Raw genomic sequence first — 13,756 nt, forward strand, 5'->3', positions numbered from 1 at the left:
GCCCCATCAATACGTATGTACGTGCAAACATGTGTAGGCAAACCGTAAAGCCTTAGTGGAGAGTCATTTACCAAGACCGATTATATGAAAAAGGATTAATTTTTCATACTTTAGCTTTTCTAATTTAGCCTTTGCTTCATCAGAAGATAAATCTCTGTCTTCAAACAAGATGGCTTCCAGAACGAGCTTGTGAACGAGAACGTATTGATCCTAAATAAATAATAATATTATTGAACACGAAACGGACCTATGGATCGTTTAGTAATTGTGCTGTTATTGTGAAAAATCGCTTTTTTCTTCAACTACTAGACCAATTCCTTTTAGTAATTCAAGATTGTTGCAGGAACGTTATTAGTTTTATTTATTTATTTCGAAAAAAATCTTGGATCAGTTTTTCCTTTCTACGTTTTGTGTGATGACGTCATCAAAATTGAAAAATGCGCAACGTGCCATGGTTCCGTGATCACATCCCAGTGACCTGCGGTGGTCAGAATACCAGTACTGTAAAAGACTCGATACTACTTCGTTTTGACTTCCGTGTCCATATATTTTAGCATTGCTCTCTTGTTGAACATCTGATTTATTTCAGGGTGCAGTTGTTGAATAATAAATATCAAGCTAATAAATAGATCTGTTGGACATATATATAAATAAAGATATAGCTCACAGAATTTTGCACCATTTCCACTCTTTGTTTTCTCATGTTGAGAACGCAAGCAAAGGCATCAACGGATCTTGTAGACCTGCTTTCATCAAGCAGAATATCAAAACCAATTAATGTCCCTGTTCGTCCTGCACCGGCGCTAGAGAGAAAAGAAAACGGGAGTAATAAAACATTTTGCGATGATTTTTTTGTCGTACATCGTACGTTTTCGATAGATCCTATCTATATCTAACTACATATCAATCCGTATGCCAAAGTAGGAATTTAAGGACCTGATATTTATGTAACTCCCGGGTACTTACCCACGGAAGATTTAATAGAACAATGTGGAACAGAAAGAGTCGATATATTGAGGGATTATATTGGTGTTATTTGCGGGAAGCACATTTTGGGGACCATCTGCCTTTACTCTATCAATACTAACGCAGACGGAGCACACCACCAAATCTTATTTATCTTCATGTAAGTTACACAAATCGATGACCCTAACCCTACATAAAAGCGATACTAATGTCTGACTCTAACATGATCCTAGGAAGTCCGACAGAGTTATTTCAGAGGCATTTCAGTGTAAATGTGGTTTGTGCATATTTTTAAAAACTGATAAAAATTATGAACCAAATGATTTTGATGAACCAAAGAATGTGTGTTGCAATACCTGCAATGCACTACAATTGGAGAACCTTTTCCGATTTCTTCATAACTTTTCATCACAGCTCGATGCATTCGTAATAAATCTGAAGTGGTTGCCGGTGCACCATGGTCAGGCCATTTCAGGAATTGATACTGGTGTACATTGAACGTGACATCATGACCCTGAAATAAAGCATTTGATAATGAATGTATAGATAAGCGACCTATGTATAATTTCTTTGAAGTCGTGGCCATACGCCAACGCTGGACGGGTCATGCTCCAGTCAAATTACGGTTAAGATAATAATTCTACTTCCGTCATGTGAGTCATATCAATGCTCAGAGGACAGTACATTGTGCGATAAAAATAATTTTAACCTTAAAAAGCAGCAGGTTAATCTCATGTGCAAAAAATAAAAATTGAAGAAAGGTGTCGCTGTTTGAAGACCTCATCAGGTCCCTCGCGATTCCTGTCACACAAATAGCTATAATAATATATTAATTTTTGTATCGACTTTAGTACACATGCTTTTGTGATACCAAATACGCGATTGACTGGCTGACTGGCGCGCATTTTTCTTACCTCATTACGAGACTTCACAGTAAAACTTCGTTTTATAAACGAGCCGTAGTTGACTTCATGTACATTTTCCACTAGCACGGAACCAAACTTTTGGTTTTTGTTCTCATCAGGCCAATATTTTTCACACTTTTTCTACAAATAGAATTTAATTGTGTTCAACATACTTTTCTTGCGTCAACAAGTCTTTTTTGTATTGCACATCGTATCCATATATTGTATTGCATAATTCTATGAATAATTGAGCTGTTATTGGATATTCGAGGTTCATTTTGCGCAATTTTTAGCACTGAATACCATACTGGTGAACATTTTGGGATTTACATATTGCCCATTACCCACCTCGGCATAGAATCTTTTGTCATAGAATCTTGACATAGACGTCTCTTGTCAGAATTTTAGTTCAGAAATACAGTTGAAGTCAAATTACCTTCCCAGCCTCTCTTTCCTTTGTCAACATCACGATCAAATAGCATTTATGTTCGATTATCATCTGCCAAAAATCATCGACAGTCGTTGCAAGAGGTCCCTGAGTTGCAATGTATTTACGTCGCTTGGTGTGACCCTTTAGAATGAAATTGAACATCCAATTAAAAGGTCAGATTCAAATATTTTTGCGATGAGAATTTTCTTCCATTTTCAGTAACGATTAATAACTGATTTCACGTCTTGTAGAATAAGAAATGATACGAAACGACGCAAAAGTCGACAATATAATTTCCGAGATATAACCTAATGTCAGTATGATTTATTTGATAAATAATTTAATTTGACGTGTTTCAAGTCATATATATTAGTTTAACAAGTATAGTTTTACTATATTTTTAGTTGTTCCATCATACATTAACATCTGGCATATCCATTTTCCCCTTAGCAGTGATACATTTTTTTTGAAAGTATATTGAAGGCTTATACCGCGTACGTAAGCTAATAAATCATAGCTATTTGTTTTATACTTACATCAATATAACAGGCATTTATATATCCCGAACTTTCTGGTGATATTTTCACTCGAGTTTCATCAACTGAAAAAAGGGAAGTTCACAACTGAGTCATTGAAAATCATCACAATCATTGAAATCTCGTTAAGATGTCAAAAATATGATGCTGAGCTTTTTTATTCTTTAACCCCGACCACTCAAAATTTCTTATTGTAGTTTTACTTCAATATACTTTATTACTGAATGAGAAGCATACATGCCGGAGGTCCGATTGAATTTTAATGAACTTTTGTATTCCAATTGTGTTATTTTTGAAGTCGGGTCGAAGTCTTCTAGGTTTGACTTATAAAATCGTTATTACAAGGCGTGAAGGTTATTGAAATTTCAACGATATGGTCAAATTGCACACAGAATCACTCTCACTAATACCACGCATGAGTTTGCCGAGTAAAATATGTCGGGTGTCTATATTCACACTGGACATTCTGGCTTATAAGTTTTCTAATTGAACACCGAGATTACTAGCGTTACTGTACAATGTATCTTAATCAGTTAAAGCATATGGATACTAAACATTAATTTCATATTATGTGATGTATCTTTTTTTTCGATCTGAAATAATGTGTACTATGAACAACGCTCAAAGACTATTGTTTTAACCCTTCTGCCCTACACAACACACCACATTAAGTAATAATTACATAGTATCGGTATCGGAATATCGGCCTTGTTGTAGTATCGGCGTATCGGTATCGGCGTTTTTAGCTGGTATCGGATCGGTATCGGTATCGGCGAAAAAAGTGGTATCGGTACATCTCTAATAACAACAAGAAGAACGAGAATATCGGTTGAAAACCGAAGACTTATCGATCGATAGTTAGGGGATCCCCCAAAACAGAAACTGCAGTTTTGATTCATCCGCTCTTGTAACTTGCGCACTGCGCATCGCACACACACACTCGGCGGGTCTCAAAATTCTCTCGCTTTACAAAAATCTAGATCACTATATCAATAATTGATTGATAACTCGCTAATTATACGACATAATTCGCCCAAAATCAATAGGATTCTGGTCCGAGATAAGATGAATGCACATGCAAAATCTGGAGCAGATTCAATCTTGCTTTCGTGAGATATCGCGTGCATCTAACAGACAAACATACAGACATACAAATACCTATCAACATACTTACCGATTAAAATCGATAAGTAATAACAACAACAACTACATGATAATAAAAACGAGGTTCATTTCGTGTTGAATAACGTTGGCATGTTGAATAACGTTGGCCGCATAGGGCCCCTGGGAAGGATTCGTGCCGCCCACTTAAAGTTTTTATATATATAAATACGGACGTATAAAAATATTTAACATTAAAATTGCCTGGTATGATATCAAATCTTACTAGATTTGAGGCTTCAATTTCACGCGGCTCCTCCATAAGAAAAGCACTGTAACGCCCCAAGATATGATTTTGCGGAGGGCCACTCAAGCATACAACATATGGGGCGTACAATGAGTTTTTTACCCACTGTGAAATTAATTACAGACTGTTATGATGATATACAGGCATTTATCCCCAAGTGCGAACTGTATGAAACTCAATTTGAATTGAAGAACGCAGTTCATTTTCCCTTACTAAATAGCTTCGAGAGCAACAATATGGATTTTTATAAATATTTGGGACGAAGTCGCAAAGTTGTTGAATGCATTTGAAGAGAGATTCGCTTAATTGCAAAATTTGACAGTCTTTTAAAAATTTTGTACGCGTTCCGTTAACATTCGGGTAGAAGAGGCCCCAGAATATACGCAACTTGGATTGATGTCCAGTCACCTACGGAATTGAAACAGTAGTTTCAAGGAGATAGAAAACTTCTACAGTGAGTATATCGATGAAGATAAGGTTTCATCCTGAGACAAATGGCAATGCGTATTGCGGAGGCAATAGGCACAACGTATATTTGCAGATCTTTCTTTTCAAAATTGAAAATTATGAAATCGAAGCATAGGAGTAAGCTGTGGAACGGCAGTTTGACAAACCAGTTAGTTACGTCGTGAGGTATCAAAGCTAGCCGTTAATATTAAACAGTTAATTTTTCCGCCGATTTTTTATGCCGATGTACATTGCTTGAGGGTAGTGCATTTTGCGTAGAAGTTGAATTTGGTGTTATTTGTGTGCATGTTGTGTTCAGAAATCCGCAAAGGGTTGTGCAATCCAGGCGTTTGATTTAGCGACGCTCAAATTCTAAAGTAAATCGGCACCGGGCTGGTATTCAAGTTGGGTAAAAACGTTTGTGCTCTCGAAGTATCCGTACCAAGATGGCGCACAACCGAAACATATTATGTGTACCAGATTATAGTCCAGGTTGTGCGTCATCTTGGTACAAATACTTCCGGAGCGCCAAAACGTTTGCGTCCGCAATGAATTTCCTCATGTGAAAGTGGCCCGCGGCACTAAAAAGGTTGGACATGCCTGGTCTAAATTATACCGCTATATTGAATGCATTATGTGAGTTCGTAGAATGAGTTTCCACGAGAACCACATACCGGTAGCGTTACTAATTTGCAAACATAAACCGTGCCGTAATTTCCGGTATTTACCCTGGTATAGCGGACTGTTTTTATGATATTCCGCTTATTGAATCGTACCTGAGTATATAGAATTGTTTAGGTAGGTTAAAGTGAGCGTTTAACAAGGCCTAAGCCATAGCATCATAGAGACATAGACTATCAGTTAGCTATCCAAATAGCCCATTATTACATTTATTTCGCATTGTTACGTCATACGCGGATTTATTCGGAGTTAATGCTCGCTACATGGACTTTTTACCGGTATTGTGGATCTGTTACCGCTTACCGGTTTCGTGATACTTGTTCGGTTCAGAGGTTACTTGTTACCTCGTGATACTTTATTGATTATTAAATTTTTAATCACAGCAGTGCTGTCGACGGGCTTCGTTGATATAAGGATATGAAGTAACTTGTGATATATAGGATGTTGGAGTAGACTACCATGACTGGATATCAAAACGCGGGGAAAATTATTACCTGAAATTGATCGAAAAACTGTGAGTTTTCTTTTTTTCTCATTGAATTGTAAACTTCTTCCAAATCAGAAGTACTAATAGAGGTGTCAGAGGATTTTGATGGTTGAACTTTTGCCGATACATTGGCGTAGGGACCTGAATCTGTAAATAATTGTTGAATCGTGATTACAATTATTTTCATTTATGTGATCTATGCCGAGTTATATGGGTCAGCCACGTATTAGTGATGTTGAATTCAAATCAGGGTTCATATTTTTTAGGCTTGGGAATTTGTGTAGAATGTAGAGTACGATGATTCTATATATATAATATATATTTACTGTATTCTGGTAGTTTGAGATATTAGTAATTGTGAACCCACCTCCCTCTACATTTACTTGCGTCTTTTGTTCGCTCGGCGTGCTCGCTCTGGTTTGTATTTTTGAACTCGATTTTCTGTAAAATGACAAATACATAAATACAGAAACTCAAATATTCAAGTTACACTTTTCTAAAATTTATTTACGCATTACGCATGAAATCTTTGATGAAAATTGCAAAATAACTTTGTTATCAAGATCACCAATTGATGGAGGTCACAACTGTGTCTGCAAGTATTTAATACCTCGTTGCAACCCATGAGAGTTTTCCTCTGCGGAATTTCATACAAAAAGCTAGTCAAAGATTATGCATATCAGGATTGTGTATGAAATGTCCGGTTGATACCAGGTCATGGCAGTTGCAGCATTTATACTTGACAAAAACACCCAAATTATACACATTTGACTGACTGGGTCAAAATATGAAATCATATTATTGTGGTATTGCCCACTCCTGTCACTTCGCTCGAGTGGCTAGAATGGTAAAAATCTGAGCAAAACTTACGGGATGGATGAGTCATTTTTTTCTGTCCCAGCGAAAGCCATTTTAGTATAACCATCAGTTGATTCTTCTTTATGTTGAAATTTCCTGTCGCAAAATAAAATACGCGTGACTTCCAGACCGTTTATAATTAAGTCGTCCGGAGCAAAAGAATCAATAGAAGGCCAATTGACGGACATCGCTAAAAACTTTAAAAAGAAACGGGCGAAAGTGGTAGAAAAGTGAAAGTTGCCCTGTTCCCAAAAAATTAAAATTTGAAAACATTTGAAATTGCTTTTGCAGGGAGGCGGGGTGGTTAAAGTCAGCGAGCGGCTGAACCTTAAAAAACAAATTAAATTTCATTTGTAGGGATGTAGGGTGGTTGAAGTTGCTAGAAATCTAAAATGAATATGGGAAAAATTCTCTCTAGCGTGAGATGGGTGGTTGGAATCACCAAAGGCTGAACCCTAAAATAAAGAAGTTAATGACATTTTTCTGTAGATAAGTGGGGTAGTTAAGGTTGCTAAATGGTTGAGCCCTAAGGGGAAGCAGTGGATGGAGTTTATAAACTTCAGCCTTCTAATGTTGTGCGTTATTATTTTGCCAAACTTTGTTGCCTTTGTAAAATCAAAACAAATCCTTACGAGGTTGATGGAGTATTTTCATGTGTTGCAGTAAACCCCACTTCAGCATAATCACCAGTCGTTGCTTCTTCATTTTGAAACTTCCTACAGCAAAATAATATATGTATATTAGCTGATTCATGTACCATTATTAGGTAATATCTTCTTTCGTTTTCAGCATCGAAATTGGCAATAAAATGATTGTGCATAATAAGAGAGCGATGCTCAAATATATTAACACGAAGGCGAAAACAAAGAAGCTTACCGTACCTATCGCGCGTTACTGATATCAAATGAACTCCGACTTTCGCGTAGCACGTGTTCGCAAAATTAAAACGGGAGACAGCCGTCACGCTTAGCGGATTTAAAATCATGTTCCCATGAATAAAAAATAATACAACGAAATTTTGGATGAAAATCAAATCCCATATAGGGTATATCGAAGATTTAGGAATAAATGAAAGTTGTAGCCTTCTAGAGACAACAACAATTTTCGATAATAGAAAATTTCGAAGCATTTGGTCTAGTAGCGAAAAGCGTTTTTTCCTAACAAGAAGAAGAGGAACATTATAATAATAACAATTCGATACATAGGTCCAGTTCGTATCCAATAAATAATCAGCAACATGAGAAGCTTTACAATACTCACGAAGCTGAGTCCACGTTATCCGGTCTTGTTGGGATAACGTCGCCCACCGAATCGATTTCGCTTGTCCCACTTTTCGCTTTGCTAAAATAACAGTATTCAATTGATATTATAAATATATTTAAAGTCAACTAACGAAGTTTTTCACCTTTCAAATTACCTTTGAATGCGCAAATATGCGAATAATTATCGTTTATGCTCTGGAGTTACAGACTATTTTTCTAACAATATTTTGAAACACTTTCATACAAGCATTTTTATCTCCTACTGAATACCTTTTAGTAAGTCCATATATATTGTGACCAAGAACTCACCGTCGTTTTATTACTACAACCATAATCAGCACAGCAACAAATAAGCAAGCTCCAGCTACTATTACTGCAATTATCCAAGATTGAAAACCATTTGTTTTGGCTAGAGAACAAAGAACACGTGTTAGATTTTTAAGCACGACTCTTATAAGCGTATTTGTTTAATATTTTGCGAAACTTTACTCGTTAGCAAAGTGTCGCAACGCGTTTCATCTTGTTATTTCAATGAATGGACTAGAGAAGATAGCTAAAATGTGTTTATTTGATTAGAAATTTGTTGAATTAATTTTTAATGAAAATTAATTTGGCTGTCTCACTCGAATTTTCTAACATTTGGTATGGTTGATGTTCATGTACTAATTCGCAACTTTCAACCAGTTTACCGTAACTGAGATAAATTTGTAGATAAAATTAGGTTACCATATGCCGAATAAAAAACAACTCACTTAATTGTGTTGGTGGACTCATTTTCATGCAAATTTCTATTCCACAAGGGGTTGTTGAAACGACGAACACACTATAGAAAAAAAAGTAAATGTTATGTGAAAAGCATTAAAAACTATCCTGAATATGTACAATGTACATCCTGTACTTTGGGTGGTCAATACTTCATTATCAAACATTCTTCGAGTAAAATTGATATTTCCGGAGTCTTGTGTTATTTAATAAAAAATTATCATACCTGTAAGATTTTTCTTTGTCAAGTTTCCGATTTTGTCCTACAAATATTTCATTCTCTGCGATATTTCTCCGTCGCCTTCTTCTCTTGGACACAGCATCGATTATTTGAGTGACGTTACAAGAAGATTTCGAATCATCGCCAAGCTTGATAACTTGTTTATCGTCAGTGAAACTGCGATGCGGGTAAATATTGGATGGGGAATGAAAATAACTGATGTGGAAGCAGTTTCATTTTAATAAAAGTAAAAATCGACTATGAGTGAGAGTAGTTCAAGAATGGAAGAGTATAAATAGTTTCAAATATATCTCATAGGTCTAAATATTTCATAATATATTTTTTATAAATGCTCCAATTTGTAAACCATAACGAAATTTCAATCAAAACTCACTGCCCATGGTTAGGCTAGAACATTTATGCAGGCAACTTCCGTTATATATATTTTTTTTATGAGGTACTGTAGTTGCCTGAAATTATAATATTTTTACGGCGTACTTGTAAACTGGAAGCGCTACTGCGATGTATTCGGTGGTTGAGCTCTGCGCCATGTTCAGATTCTCCATGCTGAAATTAATATTCCGTTCCGATGATTCATCTTTTACGATGATGAATAAACAGCTGAATGTAATGAAAATATTTACAAAATAACCAAGGAAGCAATGCAATAATATACTGACACAAAGGTTAATATACTGACACGAAGATCAAGTAGTTAATATTATCACTGTACTGCAAGCAAAATTCTAGCCAAATGTTAAAATATTTAACTGCGTGCAATTCAAGTTGACAAAAAAAAAACATTAAAATTTGGGGTGAACTATGCGTAACCAATATTATATTTGTAATTGCTTGGTCCATTAGTTGTGGCAAAAACCGCCTTCGTGTGCTATAATAATTTGATGCTACTAAATTTAAATATACAGGAAATGCGCAAGATTTGTTAGTTTTAACAGCGTCGTTTAAAGTGCCATGAATAGAGTGTCGGAATGAATTACAGCTATATTTATTTGTAGTAATTTCTTTGTATAGTGTCATGTAGTAGTTGTATTCTCAGAATACAAACCTCAGTAAACCATTGCTTTCATCAGGTTTAGTCACGGTTATTTTGCGAATCCCGTTACTGTCGGTGGCGTCATCAGTAATCATTGGCTTCGCAAGTTCATTCGGAGCTGTTGAGGAAAGGAATCGAAAATTTTTCACAAAATTAGTTTAAATATATGTTCGGTTCAAATAGTATTAACAAATATAAATACATCAAAATATAAAAAAGGGGATCAAAAGGTATGTTGTATAATACAATAATAGACACGATATTGGCAGATCTACACAAAATGGTACAACGAACATATACTTTCATTTCAACGGGTATTTTGATTCGTTTGTAAAGATATGGCCAGTGGTGACGTTTACGCATGTCAACTTTGGCGTTTCAATGCCAGATTTGTATATCTTTTTCTAATGATAATAAATAATGATTCAATAGTCATACGCAAAACCTGGTATTATCATGACCATGTTTCTGAATGTTTCCTTTGTGAAAAAAAAAATATATATCTGAATGGGAGTTATCCCACGGTGGTTTGTAAAAATGTTATCGGAACCTTTGAACTGACAATAAACTCCGGCGTAATAACGTTGATTTTTTTCATTGAAATAATAAAAATCGAGAGTCGCGTAAAATTACCATCATTAAATCAAACAGTACTTAATAGCTTGAGCACATATTGAATTAGGCGCAAAACTTTTATAATTTGAATATTTCACTCCCCTTTCGATCGTTAAGTGGACTTCAAGAGATAGGTCAATTTTCATGGATATTTGGCATTGAATTTATTCCATTACACAGGTAATATGAAGTTGTATATATTCCAGCTCATAGTTAGCTTGTGGCATAAACAGAAGTAAACAAAAAGACAAGTACTGCAGTTCCACCATCTCTTGCCACCCAGAATGAAGGGTCAAAAGACCATCAGTAGAATAGTACCTTTATTGATATAAATGAATAACGAACGAAATTTCTATGAGAACGCAAATTGAGCTACCGTGGTATAAATTGATGCCACTGATTCTATTTCCTATATTTGTTTATGATTCGATTACTAGTAACTGCATTAATACGTAAGTATAATTCCCGAATGAGTTACTCCTATTTGTTACTGAAATATTGGGCACGATTGATAAGTTATACAAAACCTGCTGGTTTCCCAACACAATATCCGACTGCATTCACTGCCTCGCTCAGTCCTGCACATCCGATAACTTGTATTGATACTGTGCAGTTTTCGTTTGGGGGTGCACTAATAGTGTGCGGAATCGATATGTTGAATGCGTCTATATGGGAAGACTCTACGTTCGATCTTGTAGCAATTGTTATGCAATATCTCGTGACCTGAAAATAGAAGAATATTTGAAATACATATTCCAGGGAACAGTACCAAGTAAACTTCATTGGTTAAGTATATATAGTTGTAGCCGAAGTGTGAGTATGAAACCGTTGTGTGTTTGTGGATTATTCGTGGCGCTAAACCAAATGCAAATATGACACATTTTTTAGATGAGGCATCTGTGGCAAACTTGAGTTTTGACGGACGGAAGGTTTAAAACATTTTTTATGTTCTCCAATATCTACTTTAATATGATTTAACGTCATCCCAACTCTAAAATTGGAGAGTCATGAAAAAATCATTGTCAAACCTATAGCATTTTTTTTAATTATTGCGAATTTGGCATATATGTGGATGGATTTCGCAAGCATTCAAAACTGCTTTAATTAAATAATTCCTTAACTTTAGCTTGAAAGGAAATTCGACGATCCTGCCTGAGTAATCCTTCCCGTATTCCTCTATTTATTACATACGTTACTCACTTTCAAACCTGTTACTGTTTCTGGTTTTTCATTATTCTTCCAAACCCATTGTATGGAACAGTTGGACGATAGAGATGAAGATATCACAGGTGCGGTTTTTCCATTTGTATTTGCAGTTTTGTTGTCTGAGTATTCATAATCACACATGCTTTCGGACACACAAGCCTCGACCTAATACACATAAACATATTGTTTTTTATGTATTTTGCTCGAGAAACTTTTCTCATAAAAACGTATTCACTATTAAACTATAAACGGTTGGTTTTTGTAGAATGTTGGTCTAAGTAAAGTTCTGAACTGTCTTATCAACCTAGTTGATCAGCTTGCGACTCTCCCACGCGATAGATTCAAAAAATCAAAACACCAACATACCGTTACAAAATATTCTGTTGAGGCCTTCAATCCAAAAAGTTCTGTATGTTGAGGCGTGATTGATGTAGGAACCGATGAATTCCAAGAAACCTCTTTTTTGGTAGTCAAATTCCGTGCTAATATTCTAAAATAAATTAAAATAGATTATCACTGGATATAAATTTCTAGTAAATGGACAGATATTGTAGCGTTTGTAGGATATCTAAAATTAAATATTTTTATGTCAACCAAAAGTATATTCATACATTTATTATCTCAGTCATATCGGCAAAATTGCACCGTAGCTTCAGAACTCAGCCATCTACGTAAATATATCAACGTGTATCTATATCTTCTTCATTGGTATATGTTTAACGAGTAAATGATGCAGTTTTTTGTACCTGTGAATAAATCCGATAGCATTTTTGTTGGGTATCCATGTCACGATCAAACTTTGATTGCATGACGAATTGGTGACCGACGTGATTGATGGATTTCCTTCCACTAAAATATCGAAATGAATTTCAGTAATACGGATTGTGCACTTTACGAATGCAATAATATTTGATCCGAAAATAAAAGGAGCGCACGGTAATGAGACTGATAGTATCGCGTTATGGGGTCATGCAGGAACGTCCACATGATGTCCGAATTGAGAAGTAACATGGAGAAAGAACCTACATTTCAATCCACAATATTCTAGCAACAATTTTATCGCTAAAATAATATTATGCTAATATTGCACTCTATGGGTTATTGAGGGCATATAATTATTTTTGGTGATTTTGAGCCCAAACCGCTAATTTAGAAGCCTGTACGAAAAATACGATCCATTTCTTTTAATGCCGTCATTTACGTGTGGTCGTCTGTTTGTTCATTATAGCAGATATCAGTTTAGTAGTTCGACGCCGTTATATTTCAATCGGACTATTACGAATGTCCATTGTTCTGAGGAATAAATGCAAATGAAAGACCCATTGAGGAAATTTGCAACAAAATATATGATTTTCTCCCTTTTATCGTAAAAGAAGTTTACCTTTAAAATTATACTCAATACCGCTACTGTCCGTGGTCCGACAGATATATGTAGCAGAATCAGAGATTATTGCATTCTTTATATGTAATATTGAATTATTTCCATTGATTTCTTGATAAATTCCATATTGTTGGGACGTATTCGTAACCAGCTTGAAATTTCTGTACCATTGTACCTCCATACCCGTACAGGAATCTTTTGGTGTGCAGAATATTTTTCCATTATTTAACCTAGCATTGATAGAAATGGCATCTGTGACAAACAAATAAGTAATATAATTAATACGCAATAGTAATTGGGCTGCAACCTATATTTTATCAAAAAAACTCGGAGTTTGAGATCCTATATTTCACCCAGAATTTGCTGTTTTATTTGAAATTCATTCAATTTATTCCGCCCATCGTTCGGTTCAGTGAATGCAGTGCTTGACTTTACCGCTCACAGATACCAATGTGCATGCGACAAGTCATGTCCGTAATCCTAATTTTTCAAAGTTTATAGAATCCAAGCAGCCCACTGCAATAAAATGCATACTGGG

General features: G+C 35.5%; 1 protein-coding gene across 1 annotated transcript; it reads right to left on the reverse strand.

Moving 5' to 3' along the window:
• Positions 1-63: 63 nt before the first annotated feature.
• LOC144425091 (uncharacterized) lies at positions 64-13,399 on the reverse strand. The gene is made up of 20 exons (XM_078114396.1): positions 13,219-13,399; positions 12,584-12,686; positions 12,204-12,327; positions 11,832-12,002; positions 11,159-11,354; positions 10,029-10,134; positions 9,461-9,583; positions 8,969-9,139; positions 8,733-8,803; positions 8,290-8,389; positions 7,979-8,059; positions 7,351-7,434; positions 6,731-6,814; positions 6,228-6,301; positions 5,868-6,007; positions 2,308-2,442; positions 1,881-2,012; positions 1,323-1,480; positions 668-803; positions 64-210 (listed from the first exon to the last, which is right to left on the reverse strand). The coding sequence occupies exons 1-20, from the start codon at positions 13,397-13,399 to the stop codon at positions 64-66; spliced, it is 2,517 nt and encodes an 838-aa protein (XP_077970522.1).
• Between the last annotated feature and the right edge of the window lie 357 nt (positions 13,400-13,756).

This window comes from Styela clava, chromosome 1 (assembly GCF_964204865.1).
Source record: "Styela clava chromosome 1, kaStyClav1.hap1.2, whole genome shotgun sequence".
Lineage (NCBI taxonomy): Eukaryota > Metazoa > Chordata > Ascidiacea > Stolidobranchia > Styelidae > Styela > Styela clava.